Source organism: Lissotriton vulgaris, chromosome 5 (genome assembly GCF_964263255.1).
Source record: "Lissotriton vulgaris chromosome 5, aLisVul1.2, whole genome shotgun sequence".
Taxonomy (NCBI): domain Eukaryota; kingdom Metazoa; phylum Chordata; class Amphibia; order Caudata; family Salamandridae; genus Lissotriton; species Lissotriton vulgaris.
Window position 1 is genome coordinate 268,532,713 of NC_141693.1, and position 24,417 is coordinate 268,557,129.

The 24,417-nt window shown below is 43.9% G+C and overlaps 1 protein-coding gene across 15 annotated transcripts in view; it reads right to left on the reverse strand.

Annotated features, from left to right (window-relative positions):
* KIF1B (kinesin family member 1B) overlaps window positions 1-24,417 on the reverse strand; it is a 1,388,545-nt gene that overhangs the window by 1,279,973 nt on the left and 84,155 nt on the right. For all 15 annotated transcript variants that reach the window (XM_086921360.1, XM_086921359.1, XM_086921355.1 and 12 more), the window contains exon 2: window positions 8,176-8,332. In XM_086921360.1, coding sequence (XP_086777486.1) covers window positions 8,176-8,281 — 106 coding nt within the window. In that variant the 5' untranslated portion in view covers window positions 8,282-8,332. The remainder of the gene's footprint in view (window positions 1-8,175; window positions 8,333-24,417) is intronic.

Sequence of the window (24,417 nt, forward strand, 5' to 3'; positions counted from 1 at the left end):
TATCCCCAAACAATTATATTCTTAGGTATAGATTTTTTGGGGGGCAAATGGTTGATTACAAAGTAAAAATCTACAGAAAGTCTACGGCATGTAATAGTTTCCTTCATGCCACCTCACGTCATCCACATCAGATGACTCCACATCCTAATAATTGGCATTTTTCTACAGCTTTAAGGCTCAACCTGTACATCATTTAACTCACTTCCATGAAAATGTGACAGTCTTGAAATACTTCAGCTGTACCATGTCCTGAACATAAATGACTGTAAAATATTTTGTTGTATTAACTTTAAAAACTGTGCTATGATTTAACAATTTGTATGGCTGTACAACTAACTATATACCAGTGAACTATGTACGTTTATTCATTGAACCTGAATAATAAAATTCAGACTTTAAAGAGAACTGCATATTTGGCCTTTAACAGTGTATTGTCCAAACAGCGGCCTCTAACATCTAGTTAGCCACACATATTCTAGAATATGTCTTAACTGAACAGAACATCTGTTCTGGAAGTAACTTCCAAGAGTAGTGCACATAAACCCTGTGCATTATTGCTCTAGGGGCTACATTGTAGATCACAAAGAGATTAAAGTAGCATTGGTATGCAAATATTTGCCTTGCCTAGGATGGCTTGTGTATGACTACACCTAGAAGCATTACTTGGATACCATGCCGTCTTAAGGTACAAATGATGACCCACTCACAGTGGAGACCTTTAATACTGATTTGTTCAGATTAAGACCCCTTGAAGTAATCAATAAAATATTTGAAGATCAGTAGCCTTGCCTGTGGCCCAGACACAAATCAAAAGGCCCACCTTCCACTGACGTTCAAGTTGCAAATGATCCTTATGGCGTCTATAACCGGGATTTGGAAACAAAATATGAAAAGGAATTGGCTGCTACATTTACAATTTGATGGAACCTTTCTCCAAAAGAGCACATTAAAAACGTACAGTTAACTTCAGGCGGGCTGAAGCAACCCCACACGAACAAGTTACTTACATTTAGTACCACATTTTCTGGTGGAGACTAACACCAGATTCCTCATCTTGTGAATTTCCCCCAGGTTCCAGACTGAATTTGGAAACTTTAATAGCAACTCCTCGTATGTTGACAGGTAGAGTTGTGTGGCTTGGCGTTGGGTCCATCGGTTCCAAATGTGACGTCAGAGCCACTAGAATACCAGCACCTCTGCGCCCTAACATCCGTTTAAGTTTTGATCTCTATCCAAGCCGTCGAACGCAGAGTCATTGAAATCCAAAGAGGAGGTGTTTGAGATCTGGGATCTTATTAATGGACTGTTTGAGTCCATTTCACAGAACGGGAAGGAGGGTGAGGCTCCATCAGAAAAGGTGTTAGCAAAGGTAACTAACTTATTCTTCTGAAAGAGACTTCTAACTGCAGACTCTTCACCTTCTGAATAGATACCAAAGCGGTACCTCTATGGGTGGTGAGTCTGTAGACTGGCTTAGACCAGCAAATCCTGGAAGACAGATCAGGCAAAATACCGTTCTTGATGGACCTGGTTGTCTTGGCAGTAGTGCTTTGTGAACGTGTGGATGGACGTCCACGTAGCAGCTTGGCAAATGTCAAGGACTGGCAAACCATCCATTGATAACAGCCTTTGCTCTGGTGGAATGAGTATGTAACCCGTCTGAGAGTTTCTCCTCAGCTAGTCTATATCCGTTTTTTGCGCATAGGAAACCCCATAGAGAGATGGTCTTCATCTGCACAGATTTTTTCCATTTTTTGCTCTAGAGAAGCCAACAGAAAGCTGGTCATCTTGCTGATATTTTTGTGATAATTTTTGTGATCATTCGATGTAAAAACTAATAGCCCTCTTCGTGTCAAGTCGGTCAAGCTATTTCTCCTCCTAAAGTAATGGTTTGCCCTAAGTGGAAGGGTGTAACCACCTTCAGCAGAATGGTCTGAAAGACTAGTTTGTCTGGAAAGAATGAAGTATATGGTTTTGTTGGTCCTGACAGGGAGAACTGAAATTCAGTCCAAGACCTAGAATACATGAGAAGATGTTAAAATGTTTGTTCAATAACCTATATGCAGTGGTTCGACTACTGTATAAATAAAGTGCCTGAATGCAAGAGGATTGGAGGTCCTATGTAAGGTTAGAATATACCTATTTGTTGACATTGAATTGAATACTTACTAGTCACATCTGATGATGGACACCTGGATGTAATGAAAAACAATAAAAGTTTGTTTGCAGAAAAAAAAAATAATGAAATATATGTTATGAACTCCAAGCTTTGTGTGTCTAGGAACAATCATTAGTCTAGAAGATACAATTCTGATAAGGAACCTTTTTTGATGGTTAACAGGCATAAAAGGACAACTACGCATGGGTTCTAATGGACTAGATAGGAGTGAACTAAAAGTCCCATTGTGGAATCATAAAATTTGACAGTGGAAACATGTAGGTCAGCCATTAAAAATTCAAAAAAAAGAATCACACCAGGTGACCTGAAAATGGAGATCTGATCCAGTGAGCATAGATATGGAGGTGAGCTTCCACCGGAGACCAGAGTCCTCTGATCACCACCTCTCCCAGATGACCTCCCCAACCCAGTAACGAGGTCTCCGTCACAAGTGTTAGCTCTGGGTGGGGTAGGGAGAGAATATGACTCTGGTGGGTTAAGCTGTATTCCAAACACTCCTTCAAACATCTACGTCAGCCATTAGCTAGCCACTGCATTAAGGGAGCACTGCTTTATATTCAATGCTAAGCATATTTATCCATAGCCAAAAAGTGCTACAAATGAGACATGTCACTTACCCTGCAAGCATCTATTCATAGTGTGTAGTGCCGTCGATTCATATCCTACCCGGAAGCTAATGGCAGACGTACACACTACTCTACTTAAACACACATCTTTATCAAACTAGAACCGGCATGTTCATCTTTACTATCTATCTACTGCTCTTATCTTAAGCTCATCTGATGGGCCAAAAACAATCCAACAAAGAAGCTGATGACTGTGCACAATACAGACTGTAGGAGGAGTCAACTTACAAAGGGCTTCAACCCCTCATCAGGGGTAGTAAGTGTTATATAAATGCAATTACAATTACTCAAAACATTTCTTCAAAGAAAACAAGTTGCAAACGTCCGAGCCAAACACTGGATGGTAGGCGTATGTTACAGATACGCATCTACAGCCAACACATGCTACAAATATATGCATCCTGGAGGTCGAGTGCCACCATCCAGTCACCTGCAACCAGGGCAGACAAAACTTGGGTAAATGTGAGTATATGGAACTTGTCCTTCCAGAGAAAAAAAGTTCAGAGGGTGAAGATCTAGGATGGGGCGAAAGCCTCCTTCCTTTTTTCAGTCGTGGGAAATAACAGGAATAAAGGCCAGTCTTGATCTCGGATGTTGGTACTGTCTCTGCTTCCTTGGTCAAGACCGCATGAATGTCTTCGGTTAGAAGGGACAAGTGGTCCCTCTGGGAGGTGTTGTGGTCTGGGTGGCATCCCTAGGGGATAGGACAGAAAGAGTAGGAAGTAACCGTGCTCTGCGATCTTGAGCACCCATTGGACAGATGTGATGCTCCACCATCCAGGGAAGTGAAAGCTAACCTGACCTCCTACAGGTGCTCTTGTGTCACCAAGGACAAATTGAAATATTTTTGCAGTAGCAGCTGTGCAGAAGAGGTTGCCAAATGGGTAGAGTTATTCATGTGAGCCTGAACATCGCCCTCAAAAGGCTGGGAGGCATGTTGCTACTGAGGACCATACTCTGCCTCACCAGATACCCTCTGTCGAAGCCCTGAAAGGGCCTTTGGTGTTGGGAAAACTGGTGAGCAAGCGGAGCTAAACAAAGAGAGCGAGCAGTGTCTTTACTCTCCTCAAATTTCTCGAGGACAGAGTCAGCATTTGCCCTGAAAAGTTTAGCCTTTGAATAGCATGTCCATGAGGGACTGCTGGACGTCTGAAGAGAAGCCCATGGAGCGCATCTAGGCATGGCACCCAAGCACCACGCTGTTTCAGACTGCCCTACCCAGGCAGTCGGTTATGTCCAGGCCTGACAAGATCATATATTTCGCAGTACCTTGGACGCGAAAGATCAGACATTGTAGAGGTGCCTAATATCCTTGGACAGTGTTGGCAAGACGTCTGCCACTCTAACCCACAAGATGTGCGAATACCATCCCAGTAGGGATGAGATGATTGACTACAAGACTAATCCTCGGAAAAAAACTGTTTTGCAAATTTTTCCATTAGTTTTGATTTCCTGTAGGGTAAAGTGGTGGGAAAAGAGATGGGATTCAGGCAGCTAGATGATTCTTGTACAGCCAAGCTCTTCAGGGTAGGATACTGGCGCAAGAAATCAGGGGTCCCCAGGAGCAGGCCTGGTCCATTTTGCGACCTGCCTGTTGAGTGGTGGGCAAGATCCTGGTTTAGCCCAGGGGCCCACTAGAATATCTGTTAAGGCTTAATAAATTAAAGGGTAATAAAGGTTCTTGGGTGGCGACTCCAGGATTAAGAACCACAGTCAAAATGTTGGTCCTTATCTCCTGTATAGGTAAAGTTAAATAAGGAACCACCGCTGCCCTCTTCATGACAAGAGTAAAGGAGGCAGATTCTACTGTGGCAATAGGGTTAGCTGATGAAAGTCCAGTGTCAGAGGAGGTGTCAAGGCCACTGGCATCTTGTAGGCCATCAAAAAAAGTCACCCCTTCATACAAAGCTTTGCTGTCCTCATCTTCATCCGGATCATAATCCTGGAATTCAGGGTGAGATTACGCAGGAATTGAGATTCAAAATCTGATAAAAGTATTGGGTCCAACTCCGTCATCAAGGTACACACCTATGGTGTCGGTCTTAGTGCCGTAAGCGGTGTCGACACTGCACCAAGGTGGGAGCCGGCAGCACTGTGCTCAAAGACAGGGTCAACCTCTGGTGGCGGTCAAGTGGCATGGTCAGGGTCTAGGACAGATACACCAACAAGATTCCCACAGGCTGCCACCTCGCATTCGTGGAACCTCTTGGGCTCCAGCTGGACATGGAGGGGCACTAAAAATGGAGGCAGTGCCCTCTTTCAGGCATCCAATTTCTTCTGCCGTGGCTGTTTACAGAAAGGAAAGGAGTTTGGGAGTAGCAGTTCTGAAGGGTGCTACACGGTGCGGCTCGAAGGCATACAGGTATCCTGGGCACCACAAGACTTCCAGTGGTGCGAGTGGCGGGACATCAGTGAACTGTGCTTGGATTTTTTGTGGGAACATTTAGACTTACCTGAACTCCTGGATCTCCAGGGCGAGCGGCCTCAAGATCGGTCAGGGAGTGAGAGAGTGTCCGCACCTTGGACCAAGACTATCTTTTTGAACTAGATGGTGGTGAGCTTGGCCATACAGTATCAAATCGCTTTTGATTCATCTTGGAACAGCAAAAACACGACTGTGTTTTGTTTTCGAGGCTCAAACACCATAGGCAGAGGTTGCAGGTGTCGGTCACTGACAATTGTCGGTGACATTAATGCCACTGCTTGAAACTAGTCATTTTTAAGGCCTATATCTGTTCACTGAAGACAATGTACAGTGGCAAAAATTATTTTCCGGAGGAAAAGTTCTGTCAAAAAATCAGCACTGCTAGCTTCGGATTTGCCTCTGAAGGGGCGGGGAAAATAAAGGAACAGACGTCAGCGCTCTGAGGTATTGGACTTCTAGTGGCACCAACATTACATTCTGAACCAATGGACCAGACGCAGAGCTGAATGATGCCACCTGTCAACACGCAAGGTAATTACTATTAAAATTTCAGGATCCAGTCTGGCACCTCGGGAAATTCACATGGATTTGAATCTGAAGTTAGAAATCTCAATCAGAATAGGCATGTTAGCTTCACGGTCATCATTTCAGCTCACTGGTGGTTGTTGACTTCAAATGTCTGGAGAACCAAAATCTTTAAATCAGTCACCTAAACTCGAGAAACACAAACTTAATCATCACTAGGTCACTTAATCAAGAACCCTTGGTAGAAAAAAAACCCCTAGGGGTCACTCAAAGTTTGCTGGAGCAGTCCCCTAACCGCACACAAGGTTCCCCCATGTAATTAAAAGGCGGAGGACCACCAAGTTTTAGACTGCACACCAGAGCTTCAGCTGGCTCCAGAAAATCACTGGAGTGTGTACTCCCAGTGTTTAGCTACCATGGATTATCTGTTTCACAAAAAGAATCCCCCGCTTTGAAAGGAGAGTGGGGTTTTTAGAAACCAAAGTTATGCACTTATGCAGAGTGATCCACCATGACACAGTAGTCTGCAGCGCACTATATTTTGACAAAAGTTCTCCTGCTCTATAAACAGGAGCGTTTTCATTGTAAATTGCCTGCCAAAGCAGTGGCTTTGGCTAAATTATGGTATAATTCTCTAGTTGTAACTGTGTAATATATGCTTAATATGTGTTATGAAAGAATATAACTTTGCTTTTGTGTATCAGTCACAAGTACATGTTCCCTTTACATTGTGGTTTTGTACCAACTAGAAGTCTTTCAGATCCAGAATACTAGTCATCTTTTTCCGTTTGATAATTTATGGAGTACCATCCTTTGAAGGCCAGAGCCTGTTCACTCTCAATAAGACAAAGGTGGTTTCCCAGCCACAATCGCGAGAAGTGGGAGATAATGACCTCTGGGTCAGGTGAGAGACTGGTATTTAAACATAAGTTTTCTCTCCAGAGACCACGACTTTAGAGCTCAATTCAACAACAAAGACAAAGACATTGTAATCAATTGCGACTAGACTAGAGTGTCACCTTTTCTTTCTGCATTGGGCCAGATTAAAGAGAGCGGAAAATTCTGGATATAGCTACAGATGTCATCAAGTTCAGAGCTGCCTGAACATGCATATGGGAATAGATCGACACGCTCAGATTTTAACAAAAGCTCATCCAGTGTTGGACGGCTTCCACAAGCTCAGTCAAAGCAGGGACTACATACATTTAAGTACCATCATTTTTCACCCTAGTTTTTTTGTGGCATATAGTCCAACAAAATGCATTATTTTCTCTTTACCGTTTGCCTACTGAGCAATTGCCTTCTCAGTGTAGCTCAGAATCTTTGTTCAATGAGTTCTAAAACATGTTAGCAATTCACTTGTCAGTCATTACAATGAAAAATCTTCAATAAAAGAACATAGTGCTTCAAAGCCCCCCTCACATTTTCCAATGGTAGAGTGGAAAAAGAGCACGCCAAGACTAAGATCAGTGACCAGAGTGGCACGCATTGAACCTGGAGCAGTACTGGGATTGAATAATACTGCAGACAATACAAGCCTACAGGAAAAAATTATTCAAGCCTTTTGCCTTAAATTTGTAACGTAGAACACTGGAATTAGTGAATGTATGCCTCTGCAAATCGCTTGAAAAGTGTGACTGAAAATCATGCTCTACAATTGTTAAATTTCAAATCACAAACATATTCACACGCCACCACGAACGGAGGACATCACTGGGTGCGGTTTCTGCCACCTTAGTACAGTTAGGTTATGCCTTCCAATCTCAAGTGGCCATTGAGGCTCAGCTGGTAGCAAGGAAGTAAGAGGATGTAAATCAGGCGGGGATCCAATTACTAATTCACCCCTGGGATGGGAGAGAGCAGGAGAACAGCCACTTAACGTGACTCATGGAGAGGAAACAATGGAAGGTTTTCCTGCAAAGAATGAGACAGGTCATTGCAGGGGTAAAAAGCTGGGAGGATTGTTGACATTTCCACTGCAAAAGGTGTGACAAAGTTGGCTGGAAATTGAAGGAGGAGTGGGTTCTACTGAAAGTCGCACAACAGAAAGTGATACAAAGTGAGCTGGAACTCCTAAGAACTGAGGAGAAGTACTATGAAAAGCTCCACAGAAGAGGGTAATACAAGTTGGCCTGGTACTTCCAAGAAGTGCGAGGGGGTCTATTAATAAGTTCCCCTTCTAAGAGTGATCCAAGTTGACCAACTGAAATGCGAAAGTACTTGCCATAAGTGTTAGGGAGAAAGCATAACTAATAGGCATCAATCACCACGCTAGGTAAGGGAAATAACGGCCAAGCTGTTACTGTCGAGTTGGAACAAGATATGGAGGAAGGCATCAAAGAAGTGATGGTATGGAAATTTTAGGAGAATTAACAAGGTTCAGAGTAGGGAATAAGATTTTTTTTTAAGCTGGCACTTACTGGTAGAGTTGCCTTGCATCTGGATGATGCATTTGGAATCTTTACCGGTCTCTCGACTGTTGAAGGGCCGCACCCTCACGGCCACCTTTACAGAAGCCCCCGACATCCTGACGTGCCTTTAGGGTAAAGTCCGGATGTTTCTTTGGTGCCGGTTATACTAGAATAGAAGAAAACTTGATAAGTTATGTAGAACGGAAATGAAAGACCATTTCACTGAAAGCAGACCTCCTCACATTTACAATGCTGAAAACAAGTGAAAACATCCCTGTTCCTACAATTTCAGTTTGATCTGTATCCCACCTTAGCATCGTTAATTACACCCACCTGGTGGGGATTCTTTTCTTCATGTGCATCCTTAGTGCTTTGTATTCTTCAGGTAAACAATCACACACTGACAAAAGAATACTGCATAGTACAAATTATTGTAAAATATTTTCAACTGTACTCCGCTTACCCCCAAAAATCATTATTAATTTTGTATTCAATGTACAGTACTTACAGCGTCTGGGGCTATGGTCAAGTTTTTTTAAAATGGCTAAATAAAAAAAGCTAAAAATCTGAGATTTTCTCCCTCACATATTCCCTATGTCAGCCTCCACCACTGCCGTTCTACATGGGAAGTCAAAGTAAAAATGCAATCCACTTCCCAAGTATAGAAATGGTATCTATCGTCTTTTAACCTATGTTCGTCTCCCCCTTCTCTCCTTCTACTTGTTCTTCCAAAACACTACTTTGCCTTCCACAGCTGGGCCGGTAGCCTGTCCTTACAGTAATTTAAATTTCCCTTCAATAATGCAATCTGAAACACTAATGAGATCTGCAAGAACACTGGGAAAAAAGATCTCCCTTTCCGTGTACAGACACTAAATTCGTCATACAAATATTAATTGGATTTCATCTTAACTACTGCTCTTCTTTCAGTGTACTTTCTAGTTATGTCTGCTGAGTTCATGGTCCATTCGACTTTGACATCTAGTTGTTGGTAGTAAGGTTTTCCTTAGTAAGCATCAGTGCTTTGTTGCATTGTCCGTCATTTCTCTGGCAGTTCTTCTCTACTCTCGCATGTCTGAACAAGCTCTCGAGCTCCATTTCATTTAATTTTCTGTGTACTGTTTCCCCAACGTCTCTATGTGATTGCCCTGCGAGTCTCCGGGCCTTTGGTCTCAGCAGCAAACTGGGGAATGGTAATCGACAGAAGGCGAAGGAACATTTTGCTTTTTGTCCTCTGCTCAGAAACGTTGGAATAAATCATCACGAACCCATGCCCACTACCTCTTGTCCTTGGGAGTCACTGGCTCCTTCAGTCCCAAAATGGCTGAATGTACAAGAGATTTCTAGTTATCTGTACCTGTGGATTGGTTTAATTCTCTGCGACTGTAAATGGATGTTCTGGATAAATGGATTGCCTTTTTTGTTTTTTACTGTAGTTAATTTTTTAGGTTCAGCCTGGGCAGCGCATGCGCTGTTCTGCGAGGACTGCTGTATTGAGGTAGGGACTTGTTGCTCCACCCACTCCGCCAACATTTTTCATTGGCTTGTGTCATTCTCCACTGTAAACTGTGGCTGATCATTGGTCGAAAGCCTTAGTAGTCCCTCCTTAATACCACCTAGTCTCATTTTGTAACCTCCTATGGCGACACCCCGTTACGTGTGTTGTTGTTCGCAGGCTTTAATTAGAGCCTCCGAGCACTATTTTCTCAAATAGCTTTGTCCTGCCAGCTGTTGAAGGCGGGACACGCTCTCTAACGCTTTTCTAAAAAATTTATAGCACGCATTTTGCAATGCAATAGGTCTCACATTTGCGAGAGTTTAAGCAATTGTCATTGTAAAATGACAATGCCTTTTATTTATCGGTTTTAAAAACAACATATAAATAAACGGCATTGTCCTTTACAATGTCAATAGCTCAAACTCTCATAAATGCTAGACGTATTGCATTCAAATGATTGTTATGTTATACTGCATTATGCGATTTCAGGTTTGGCCTACAAGAAACTTAAGTTTGAAGCCAGCCTCTGCTTTTCCCAAATAAAAATATAGCAAATATATATACACATATATGCGTACAGAGGTTTTCTTTTCGGTCAGCCTTCTTCCTTCGTTGGCCTGTAGTAGATTAATTCACGTTGTGCTCTGTGCCTACAGCATGAAGCTATGTGTCAGTTCACCTCATATAGTGTCTCTCTTGCACTGTGAGTAACTAACTGTATGTTGCCTATCACTTGTGCACAGCAGTCTGAAAAGGAGCAAACTTCTGTCCAGGGCAGCGGTGCCTAGGCCACGCCCTTTTTTATACCATATTTGCAATTATTTTTGTTTCATTCTTTTAAAAACATTTTATTGGGGATTTTTCAAAATATGCATTACGTTCACAGCCAAGCTTATTGTGCACAATATACCATTGGAAGCTAGCAAAAAATGATATTCACTTTCAGTCCCCCCACTAATAGAACAATCCCAACACCCCCCCTTTGAGACTGTACTAAGTAATGTGTGTATCTTAGCATGTCTTGCAGAATTAGTTTTTTTTCATATTACCGGTTAGAAAAAAAATACAAAAGATGAAAACTTGCCAAGCCCAGGCCTTGCATTGCCAGACTTGCATTTACTTTAAGAATGCAGAAAAGAGCATCTGACGGAGTCTCTCACTAGCTGTGCTAAGAGAGAAGATGACATGATGTACAACACCAATAACGGCAGATTTCAGGACTGGTACCTGCAGATTTTGTAACTATGAGACGGGTCATGATTCATTTACCTTGCTCGCTGCTGTGCGGAATTTCTTCATGCATGACGAACCTTACTGAGGCCAATGTTATTAAGGACTCTTGGAACTTCCCGATGAACTTGGCGTACTTTGCCACGTTTATGAGTTTCATTATCACTTCCAGCAAACAAAGAGTGCAGGCCACAGGCACATCTTTATCATGGTTGCGCCCGCTTGAGTATCACAAGTTTCTTTTATGGTTTTACTTGTCTTTAAATTGCTCTTGCTTGCGCTATGTGAAACCCAGAGCACTTTATTACATATACTCTCCAGCTCCGTTTAGGGATTTATTAAAAACATTTTTTTAAAGATATTCTCATTCAGCCTTGGCTGCTCATTTTCCACTAAATCATAATTTACCAGGGCACTAAGTGGCCCATGCAATGAGAAGGTTTGTGATTTCACCATCCTTTTTCGTTTATGTGCCAATTGTAATTAATTTACACATTTGAATAAAGACTGAGACAATAACAGCAGCTGCCGATTGGCTGCCCTGTAACAAAGCACACATCGTTCGAGTCTCCCACATCCTCTTGAACATGGTCCATGGGATGCAAACTGCAGAAAGAGACAATGGTAACAGTCTGCACCAGGAGCCAGTACGTACCAGGAGGGTTCAGCGCGCAGCCCGACAGCCTACTCAGCCTACTCGCAATCCGAAAATCTCCGAGATTATGGCACAGCAAATGGTTAGGGACCCACACAACCTAATCTTCACATCTTCTTGCGACTCACTAATCTGTACGGTGGAAGCGCGTGGTTGGCGTTTCCTGTTTGAAGAAATCTGGAACTGAAGGAGGTGATAAACGGAGGAAGACGGGCGGGCCAAAGAGTGCTTTAGTGCTAGACATCCGCACACTGTACTTCTAATGAACTGAAAAGACGTCAAACTATCAGTGAGATGGATCCGAAAAAATTACGTTATATATGTTTTATTAGAACATTGAAATGATGGGGACAAGAGTGGCAGAGGCAGGCCGGATTTAGCATTCCAAAGTGTGTCTTTCTTTTTATCCCCGTTTAATTCATAACAAATCCCTGCTGCTTATAGCTGGACCGGACATTATAGGCCCTTTCCTTCGCTATAGACCCCTGGCCTGCGTCTCAGCGTTGTAACTCGAGTTTAGAGCCTTTAACAATCAGTAAAGTTCTTGGTAGTGGCCTCTAATGGTATATTAAGCACTATATGCCCTAGGTGTAGCTTCGGGATACGTTTTCATGGCAGCATTAGTAAGAAGCAGAAATAATCTAATCAAAAGCTGGTGACCCAGAAAGGTCCTTCCTCTGTGATCAGAACGTCAGACAAACCTGGTCTATCCACAAACCTGGTTGAAGTACATTCTATCCTGGAGCTTTCAGGACATGAGTGAGACTACCCGCTACATGCTCCAGTTCAACTCAAAGGGACAACATTCGACGTTCAGTACTAGGTCTGCATTAGAGTGGAATCAAGCCGCATCACCAACAAAGCTACTGAATTCGAAAATCAACTGCCCTCCTGGCAGCAGCAGTGCTGGAACAAGCAGTGCGATAGGTACTGCAGCACCCCCATAAAACTTGAGAGAGTCTGATGGAGAATGAACAATAAAGGTGCCCTTTAAATGTTTTCCTCCTGGTTTTCTTCTGGCACCTTTTTTTAGATGTTTGCAGAAACACCATCATATACTATCCATGCCTTTTTTGTGGTATCCTTATAGGAAAGCACCCCCATTCTAAAAGTTGTTCCCGCAACACTACCTGGCTGAAAAACGCGCAATTTGCTGTGATATTTACAAAACCAGGAACCAATGTTTGGCAAGGATGCAACTACAAGTGTGAACTATGAAAATCTAAACAATAAAAGATGTGTTCTACATTCCAACAGTGTGAAACACCCCAATCCTGATCGGGTTGGCTAAACCATCCTACACTTCAGCAAAGAGACCCAATATCGTCCTTTTCTTTCACACCACTGAAGTCAAACCTACCCTGGCTCCCAAATCTTGGCAAACAAGCTGTCTACCACTCCCCATTTTGCATCCCCCACTCTTAGAACCCATCTTCAATATTCCTCATGTACCTTATGTTTTGCCTGATATTGTATACAATTCCTTTACTAAGTACATTGCTTCACTGTTTTTTCAAACTTAAATAATGCTTTATTGTGGTGCAAAAAAACCTTTAAATAATAATTACAAGTGTATTTAGCAGTCGCTTGGTCTTCTTGCAGTACCCTAAACAGATAAATCCATTATTTAACTTAATGGTACCGAATTTTTCAACCTTAAGCACTTTATAGTTAGCTTACGAAATGGCTAAAATCCAATGGACATAGCTTAAAGTGATGCTATAAAAAGGCACATCAGCTGTAGAGTACTGTTAGCCGTTTCTTACAAGAAACAAGGATTCAAAAATTGGAGTGCAGAATCAGCGAGGAAAAATGGGTGACAAATCTGGGGACTGGACAGCAGCTACACATCATGCTAACTCAGCTTTATAACGAAGTTGTCGGCAGGGCGGAGACCATCAGATCTGCGTCTTGGTGGATGGGGCATGTGTAGACAAGGAGCACGCCCACATCTTTGCCAAGTTACATGCTATTTCCTAAGGCAGCCCAAAACAATGAAACGTGTGCCTGGCAGCCAGACTAGTGAATGCTTCGAATGTTGTCCACGTTAGTCTGGAAACTGGAGGGTGTGAGCCCTGTATGAGTGAAGTCAATTGGCGGCATAGCAAGGACAGGGAAGCTATCCCGCTTCCTGAACGACTGGGAAGCTTTCCAGCTTCCCGAGGGGGGTACACTTTCTACATTTATACTTATATCAGCATGTCGGTCTGCTGCACGTTGTTCTACTACAGGATTCCTCTCTGGATTCGAGACGTCCAGACTAAAGGGTTAAAAGACTGGACGGAGGAGCACTAGAAATCAAGAGATTAGCACAATAGAATGTTTGCATCAGACGTCCAGACTCAAGAGATGAAAGACTGGACCTCCATCATCACCTACCCTTGGTACATGCCACATGTGCTCTCCTGTACACGTGCCTGATACTGGAAACTAGGGCATTTGCATGGCAACAATACCTGTGCAATGAGCGCGAGATTGACGTCCCTATCATCAGGCTGACAATCATATGAAACTTGGAGGCTGAATTCACTCGTCATTGGCTTCCTTTCGTGCTTATCACATAAGCCACGCTCTTGTCTCCGGCGAGAGCCTTAGATTTTGAATGTAATCATAAACGAGCAAAAGCCTTGATCAAAATGGAGAGGGGAAATCATGAGTAAAGTATACACACAAACCAACTCTCGAACCGACATTACTAGGGTCGGAATCGGAACGAAATTAGGCCCAGGCACCAACATAAAAATGTCCGCTATTAGTGAATCAGATATCTTAAATACATTTTTAAAAAGCGGCCCACATTTACAAATCAGATACCTAAAAAAAGTGGCCCATATCTGCAAAAGGGGGTCGTTTTGACTTTGCAAAACACCTATAGAAATAGAGCATTATTTACAAAGTGTGAGAGACTGCCTGCTTTTGCGCTTACTATGCGCAATATGGGGGGGAAATCAACAGTAAAAAAAATAAGCCCATCAGAACATAACAGGTCCACAAACAGCTAAACAACGGCCCTCACACTAATTTCTCAGACTAGCTCTTCTAGCATTGCCACACTGCCCGCCGGGCCAGTCAGACCCTGGACATTACCGCTAACTGCTGAAAGTCCCAAAGCCCAGGACAGCTGGACACAGCAGCTCTCCTCACCTCGAACCCAGAGGCCTGCGATGGGGGTTGGGCGGCTCACATTTCAGCTCTTGGAAAGATTATAACTAGAGCTGCACTTCTCGGAAGAACCTCTGCTCCCAAAGGGATTTTCATAGGAGCCCCAACCCATCCTGGCACAGATCTTTCATCTCAGAAATTTCGTCACCGTTCACAAAAAGAGGCTTCCGGACCTAGGCCTGTCCAAGAAGAAGCTGTCCTTCGTAGTCCCTGTGAGCCTACACCCTCAACTCCAACACGCCTGACACCCTCACACTCCCACAAGCAAACACACTCAGGGAACCAGGGCCTGACAAACGAAAAGGTCATGTTCATGGGAGTATAAGTAAAAGTGCATCCTAGGGTTGTTTTCTGATTTAGAGGTTACGGACCCCATGGTTGGGGGTAAGGTGGGAGGGATCTCACGCACTGTTGACAGAGGCAGAGTATGGACCTGAACTGTACACCCCCCCACCCCCCCAACAATTCTGGAGACTTGAACCTTAATCTTTCCACACACCGCTGGAGTCAAAAGTGGCATATTAGATGTAAGAGGCATAACAGAAGGCCCCTATTAGGCAACGGTGGTGCTCACAAGGAGGGGCACTGCATGCTATCATCCAGGTGAATATCTCATTAGCTTACAGGAGCCAAAATGGCCCTGCTGACCTACCAATGGCCAACACAGCACAGAATAAAGTTGGGCAAAGGTGTTCATCTCACTTTTTTGGTCTAGCCTCCCACGCAGCTCAAGCTGTTTGCGAAAAAATCTATTTGTCAGTTTACAGAGGTCTGGTCTTAGAGCTGACCCATCAATTACTACTGGTTAGTCTTATGGTCACTCTCCTTGGCTTGCTTTTTTGTGAGCTTGTATGGACTTTCCTTCCTCTTGTTGTGTTTCTCCCCTCCCTAGAGCATGGTTTATTACTAGTGTCCTTCCACTGCTTACTTTCAGGCACTACTTTTTTCTTTTTGGTTAAGTACTCTCTGAGAGTGCATGTGTTTTCCAGCTGTCTACCTCGTGTACTTTTCTTTATCCCTCCACCACACTGTGTTGCTCTCTCACCGATTTAACTCGCCCCCAAACCCTCAGAGTTCGGCTTGTCTTGGGTTTTTCTCCTACCCTGCTTTCTCACCCGTGTGAATCAACCTCCTTTTTTCTGCCCTCAAGCCATGTTCCTTATAGTACTCTTTAACCCAGATTGTGTTAATTCTGTTGGTAGAGGCCTTCCTTCATGTTGCTTCCACCCTCTGTGTTGCCTCAGCCCCCAACTGCACCTGTGTTGCTACAGCCCCCCACCCATGCCCTCTGTTTTGATCAAGCTGCCCCGGCACATTTCCAGCTTTCTGTTTCAGACCCACTAGCTCTCTCACTGTTGATTACCACTCCCGCTTTTTTTGGGGGGGTATAGCACGGAGGTCTCACGCATCCTTGATGAAACCGTGATATCCAAGCGCCAGTGAAATACAGCCATTACCTTGATTACCTTGCATATTAAAAGATAGGACATGTAGGCATTATCAACACCAAGGTTGTGTGTTAGTTGGATGGCGGCATCCTGAGGAGACCCATCAAAGAGATTGGGGTTGAACCACCAAAAAAACAAAAAACAACTGATTGACACCTGCAATGAACAGATAGGGCGTGCTAATTTTATGGAAGCTTCCCTAGATCTTTCAGAACTTGAAAGTGTATATATAACCATTAGGGAATGTACAGTGTCTTTGTGTGGAAATTTTTGACCATTTAAACATTATGCTTGCAGTGTGTCGACTACACTAATGATTCACTTGTTTACACCATTTCTATATTTGTATATATACACGAATAGAATACATGTATGACAATTCTATTTGTCCAGCATTATTTTTTTTTTGATTGATTATTCTATATTCAGGATTTATTACTGTCTTTGTATGGATTTTAGTATGCACCGAATGTGATTAAGTAGATTGCAGAGCCTTCATACTTTTGGATGAATTCTCTGGATTTGAATAAGTTCCACACAACTTTTTGTACAGATTAATATGCATCATTTTGTAGGCGTGTGCATGCATGGTCGTGCCTAAAATATGACGCTGTAATAGCAGCTATTTTTATGTAACACTTCAGCCATGCTGCACAGATTCACAAAACCACTGCAATGCCAAGCGAGACCTATTGCCAAGGCTAGTTAGGTCTGGATTTTACAGCACAACTGCCAAATGAAGCTACTAGCTCTGATATACTAATCGTGTGTACTGTGGGTCTGCCTTCTTCAATCATGGTCTATATTGAAAAAGCCTCCTTCAGCCATTGGCTTGAAACTTTATCAATCTTGCATTGGCTCACCCCAGGAATATATACAGTTCTCTCGTCTAATGCTACATCGATTATTTGGAGCGTATCCTTAAGTATCCAAATGAGTGCTTGCACTGCTAAACATGATCAACTACTTTACATTTTAAAATACACGTAATATATCCAGGGGCGGCTCCTCCGTGTGGGCGGAGGAGGGTAACTCCACTGCTTTCTCGCAGTGCAAGAAGCAGAAACATAAAATGGTATTATAAATACCATTTTATGTTTCTGCTTCTCGCACAGTGTTAAAGCAGAAGTGTTTGGTTGGGGGCGGGTTGGTATTTGGTCCTGCTCTAGGGTATGGGATGAGTGGCTTGGCCACAGCTGAGGGCGCTGACTGTTTGGCTGGCCCTCTGGGGCCGACCAAACTAGTCATGCACATTCTGCCTTTTCTCCATGTAGGCTGCATGCAACCTACATGGAGAAAATTGCCTACCCATAGACTCCTGGCTGGTCGGTGTCCCAACCAATCACAATGCTGCCATTGCAGCATTGTGATTGACTTAAGGGAGGGGAGGGAGGCTTCCTGCTTTTAGGAGAGGAGCAGACATGCGCGGGACAGGCGAAGGCAAGTTAACGTTTTATTTATTTTTTATTTTAATTTTAAATTTAACAACCACCCTGCCCCGGGCAACCCCCTGCCCCGCATAATCAATGGTTTCTACCTCTTTCAACATTTTCCCGTCTTTTTGTTCCACCTTCTTTCCTCCTTTTGTGTTTTTCTCTCACAAGCTCTGGATCAAAATCTGGTGAGGAAAAATAAGTGCCCGTCCCAAAAAATGAGCGCTGGTTGTAATCATTGGCTAATTAAGCACTATTACCTGCTTTCTACACCCAAAGTAATCAATTTTGTAGTTATTTTTGATGCAGCCATTTCAATTACTTGTTAGCACTCGAGTTGAGCATGAGCCTGCCATAGCCATTCTGTTAGTTTTTGTTTTTGACATATTGGAACGAAAACAGAGTCCTGATCTTGCCAGATTGAGGCACCATTTTTGAGCCATACTCTCCAAACATGAAACAAAAAGAAAAGTCAACATCCCATCTCCCTTTTTCCCCGTAGTCACTCCGACTTCTAGTCTTGTGTATACTCATTATTGATCTCTCCCACCCACTTTCTCCAATGCCACTTCTCAATCCATCTGCCCACGCCTTCCTCTTTTTCCTCCTCATTCCCATAAGTGCCGCTCCTTATTCCTCCATCCTACACGGACCTCGATTTCTCGTTACTACTCTTTTCTCTTTGTATCACTCTGTTTTTTATCTTCCATCCACTCATCCATCCCGACTGAATTTCACAAGCGCTGCCGAAATGAAGACAGGCTCCATAGCCATCCAGTGTGCCCATAACAACTTTTACTTCAAGGGAGTTACATTCTGCCACCACTTCCAATTCCTACCAGTGCAGAATGCAGAAAGCAACTTTAATATGAAAATACCATTAGCAGTGCCTTGTAGTAACTTCTAACTAGCCAATTTAGGACATGTCGGCAGGACCAGCGTCCATGGTAGCAGAGAAGCACCACAGGTTAGCCCGTTCCTTTGCTGTGGCCTCACGACCTCCCATTCTCCAGCTGTGAGGCCATGTACACCAGCCAATCTTCCTGCTGCGAGGCCACGTGTGGCGGCTCATCCCCCTTCAGTGAGAGGCCGCAGACTCCAGGGGAGCCCCAGCCTGCAGACGCCAAAGAAGCCGCAGCTCACTCATTATATGGTATAATGTACATCCAGCCATTAGATTAAACCATTAGCTGAGTGCAGGTTCACACCAACACAATATACAAATATTTTTTGCTACGATGGGCAAGGTAGTAGATATTCTCTATTTTTCTTGTTTCATTTGCTCTTTTTCATAGCGGTGGAGACTGAGAGAGCACAATTAATATGCAGTATAGAACTGTGTATTTTTTTGTTTTTATAGTTTTTGCAGTTTTGCAGATAACGTGCTCAGAGCCCAAACCATATGCATTCATAATTAGCAGTAGGTTTGTTAGGAAGACGGCCGAGATCTACAGACCCATCTCTGGAACATATGTATGTATTCTGTTTAGTTTTTCTCAAACTATCATTCATACAAATGCTTAGTAGGAGGAGCTACATTTTTCCAAGTCTTGAAGAAGGAAGCTTTATATATGTGGCTCGCATTGACGGGTAGAAACCTAACGTGTTTCGGCATTTAATCATCACATCCTGCTGTACTCATTCGTCTTGACAGAGCAAAAGGATGCATTAGACCTGCAGGGATTCAAACCTTTGATTTATAGCGCAAGTACAGATCGGAGGTTGATGAATAAGTTGGATAATTTACTGGGTTTCTGAATTTGTGACCTGCGTATCCCACATAAATCGAAGCAGCAAGAACGATCCCATCGCAGAGTGGATGGAACCTTTGCCAAGGTCAGAAAAGGCAAGTTTTGCAGGAGGCACATTAATAATATGAGCAGCAGCAACTTAACGTGACAAGAACATGTGACCATCAGGTTCCAAACATCACTTCAGCAAAGGCATTAATTTCTTATGGTACTTGTATTGGAACTGGAACTGGAACCTGCCATTGACAGGATCCACAAACCTCTCCGCCACGGGAGCTTAGACATGATCACAATCTCGGTGGCAGATGTTCTACATTTTCACACCTCAGCTTTTTTATAATAATTGAGGACGTGAACTGGTAGGTTGCATGTTTCTCTGAACCACTAATTCAACTCCCTAGGCTGCTACCTACCCATCTTTTAAAAGTTTTTTTTAGGGTCAAGCTCGCAATAGCTCTAGCAGTTTATCAGATGATGTGTCATAACAAAACAAGCATTGGCAATGTGAATTGGTCTAGGTTAGGAACGAAAGTGGTTTTTGTGCCACTGATGGGTTTAGGCACTCAACAAGTCGTCATACATGCAAACTGTCAGTCATATTTGCACTCATGTATCCATTCATCCATCCATTCTTACATTCACCTTCGGACACAACCACAAAACACACACATACTCAAAAATATATGCAAGAAGGCTAAAAGCTATACAAGTAGGAAAACAAAACATGCTACCATCTTAACATTACAGCCATATGCTTGCAGTAATTAAACTACACATAGCGGCAGGAGTCTGTCTAGCAGAGGTACAGCAAATAGTCGAACAATGTTTTAAAGTTCCAGCAGGACTGTCACATTTATAACCTACTTTTTGCCCATTTTAGAATAGTAAAATAATGAAATACTACAGCCAACAGCATTCCCGGAATGTTGCTGGTTTAGAGGAAGTTGCCACATGGGATGCAGTGCACAGCAAAGGAAATGAACAGCGAGCAAGCCGCCTGTTATCACTGTGTAGAGCGCTGTAATACCCTCTTAATAAAAATGTAAATAAGAGAAGTAAAGAAATTAAAGAGGACCTATTAAAGAAGAAAATTGAAAACGAAAGGAGTGGCCTATCAGCCCTGACACTGAAGCACACTCATTTTCAGGTAGATGTTCACATTTGATCAGAAACTGCTGTCATTGACAATCACAAGGCAAGAGTGTTAATGTCACTCAGACAGACCAATGTCAAAAGAAAGCCTACATGACCACAATCCTGTTCATCATTCCCACCCACTGACTTAACTTCATATCCTCTGCTCATGATACTCTGCTCATACTCTCCTTCTCCAACAGGATGCCAAACACCTGCACCAATTTATCCATCTGCATGAGCAAAGTCACCAAGCGAATGAAAACCATCTGCCTCAAACTCTACACAGACAAGACGGAAGTAGTAATCTTCGGCATAGACACAGCACACTGGCACTCCACCTGATGGCCTGCAGAACTTGGACCCTTTCCCCTCCAGGCAACCCAAGCAAAGAACCATGGAATAGTAATAGCTTACCAACTCACTGTGACTGATCAAGTGAATGCTGTCTACTTCTGCTTCCACACACTCAAGCAGATCTTCAAATGGCTCTGCAACAACACTCACAGAACCGTCACCCAAGCCCTCATCACCAGCAAAATGAATTATGGCAACACACCATTATGGAATCAATGTACAAATGACCAGAAGACTCTAGATCATACAAAAAAACTCAGTGACCAGGTTCACCCTCAACCTTCCACCGCACTCATATCACCCTGCACCTCAAAGAGCTCCACTAGCTCCCAATCCACAAACGAGCACTCTTCAAATGCCTCACAAACACATACAAAGCCTCAAAAACTTTCACATACCTACCAGACACCTATGCTCAGCCAGACTCCCATTGGCATACAGAGAACAAAATCCATCAGTTGTTACATCTCCTATGATTCTCTGCACAACAAAGCCACCACCTAATTTCTTGTATTCACCAAGAAACTGAAAACCTGGGTCTTCAACTATCCAGGCTCAGTCAATAAAGCTTCAGCATAAGGATACCCGCACGGGTGACTCATGCACTATACAATTACACAAAACAGAATAACCCCACAAGGCTGATTAAAATACCTTCTATTTATCTACGTGGACATACATTTATATAAATGAATATATATATTATTTAATCATTTTCTTTGTTACAAGATCCTGGTAGACAGCTTATCCCGTTAGACATGCCGAAGAGATTTCTAGCAACAATTTTTACACGGGCAAACTTACATTTCTAGGGTTCATCACATGGGTAACCAACACCAAAATCCTTCCCTACACATGTAATCTGTGAGGTTCATGTAATAAAATTCCTACTTATAGGCTTCAAGTCAGAGTAACAATCTACCCATAAATAACTATTGACTTAAGCGCAAGCTTTTCACAATCAATATGTCAGGCATACTGCCTTTATCGTAGCTTTTCATAATGAACAATTAGGCTTATAACCCTTATCATTGGCTTCTCACCATACAACCAATTCAGACATACTGTGTTGGTCATAAGTAGGGCCACTGACCTGCTACATATTACACCATCTGCTGCACAATCGGCAGTTTCAAACAAAGTGTTTGTAGCTCAAGCGATTTAAAAGTTACTAAAAGTGCAGTGACACGTGTTGCAGTGAAGAAGACCCTTTGCAAAGACTGACTGATCAACTTTTTGTTGCATATTGCTATACTTCAGTGTTAACCTGGATCAAATGAGGTGCAACCAATTTCCAATAGTGTTCACAAGTATAAAAATGACAAAATGAAATACTATCATAAAATCTGCAGCATTAAGTTGCACAATCTGCCTTTTCCAGCAGTATAATTTACTCAATCCTGCCGCTTATTTTGGCCTCACCTGCCGCAAAATTCCAGTGGCCCTAGTCATAAGCTTTACCCAAGGCATCCATCACATATACGGTAACAACATTAGACATATGTATGGAATTACAGTTGTCAAAACTATTTAAAATTGCTGCCAATAGAGCCTATTACGGATTACAATAATGCATATCTTCCATCCCCATTGTTTGTTCGGGTGTGCCACCAACACCCTTGCCTACTACGGTAATCTGATTGATTCGATGTATCTGCCTACTGGCTTTTAGCACAGCATAATAACTAACAACTCCTATAAGCCTATTGCTTTTAACGCATGCATTTTACAGTAAGTAAGTCAGGGCTGCATGCTTTGTCATAAATGTTCATTATAAACAGATTACTCGTAAGGGAAAGTGTTACAGCAGCGACAATAGCTTTCAGACAACAACAGTTACCACAACAGCAGCAACCCCAGCTATTACTTCATTAGGGATCCGGTAGCAGCCATATTGACGGGATAAAAGCAGCGATCACTGCAGTAACCACGAAAAGGCCACAGCAACCACGATACCAGCAGCAACAGATTTTACAGCAGCTGTCATGACCGTGACAAAAGTTGCCACCATGAGAATATTAACGGCATGAATAACTGTAAAAAGCAGCACCTGTCACAACAATAGCTCAACCACAGCAGTGACTAAAGCTATAATAAAAGCAGAAATGAAAGCAGAAACCAGAACACTGGCCACAGTTGCAACCATAGCAGTAATGAGAGCTTTCATCACACCAGGGACAGCAACAGCAGCAGCATTTACCACAACTGCTGCAAAAGCAAGGAGTAATACAGTGACCACTGCCGGCTGCGGCAACAACCATTTATTTAACCATAGCAGGTGTTATATTGTTGACGGTCTAGTAGTTGGGGCGGGAGGAGCTAGGTGGGCTGAGGGGAAGAGGTGGGGTCAGGAACAGGAAAGGGCAGTTAGAGTAGGGACGGGGACTGAGTAAGAAGCACGAATAAAGATCTCTCAAGTGAAAGTCAGTGTCCTTGTGTCTGTGTGGGTTAGGACACGACAGCTGGCGACGAGGGTGGGATGTGAAGAAACCCCGCCTCGTGATTACCCCGTCCCGCAGCGTGGAGTGCACTCCGCTGCACCGTGGCCCCTGCGGCGCCAGTGACGAGCCCCCAGGAGTGGCCTGACCTCCCCTCACGAGACGACGAGGGTCGAGAAGAAGACGCAGCGACACAAGTGAGTGAGCGCTGAGGTGTCCGGGAAGCGCTGAACCGGAGCGCGGAGAACGCAGCAGAAAGGGCGCCGAGTGAAGAGCGCCAAACGCCGACCGCGCTGAGAGCGCCAACGAAGCCCCAGAGAGCCGACACGGACGAGGAACCGGAGACTCCCTCCGATGCTGCCCAGGTGAGCCTGATGCACTGCGGAGGCGAAGGGAGAGCCCCAGACACGCGCCGCTCCCACGCCGAAGCCGGCAATCACCCGACCAGGGCCGGCGGAAGGGGAGCAAGCGGCAGGCAAAGCGCGCGAGACCAGCGCTGAACAAGCGATCCGCACCTGTGCACGCCGCAAGAGCGGAGGGCGGCCCAGCTCCACTGTGAGCTCCTCAGTGCTGAATGTGTGCGTTTGAAGAAGGAGAGGAACCACGTGTTGTGTCAGAGGAGGCGGCCATTACAAGGTCAGGCAGCCTTAGGGACCAACCCTGTCAAAACTGAGGGCGGCCATCTTTGAGTCAGGCAGACTCCCCAGACAAGCCCTGGCAGCCCCAAAAGTCACAGCCAAGCGTCAATGACTCGTGAACAGTGCTAGTGGGGCACAGCAACAAACAGCGACAAACAAGCATTGGCGTCTACGAGAATCACAGAGACGCCGGAAGCAAAAGAAGCGGACGCCTGCACCTGCAACCACAGCCAGAAGCCAAAGTCCCCTCAGGATGTCCAACAATCGCGCACAGGATGCTCCCGCCGGAAAGGAAATCAAGGGCACGCATCTGCGAGCGCCAGAGCCCCTAACAATCACAACAGGGAGCAGCATGGGCCTCAAGTGGCAGGAATGGTTGGAAGATTTTGAGGACTATGTCAAGGGCTCCCGAATCGAGTCCGACGAGGACAAAATAATAACCCTTCGCAATCTAGGAGGGCGCGAAATCAGCAAGATAGTGCGAGAGATCCCGACAGATGACGGTGA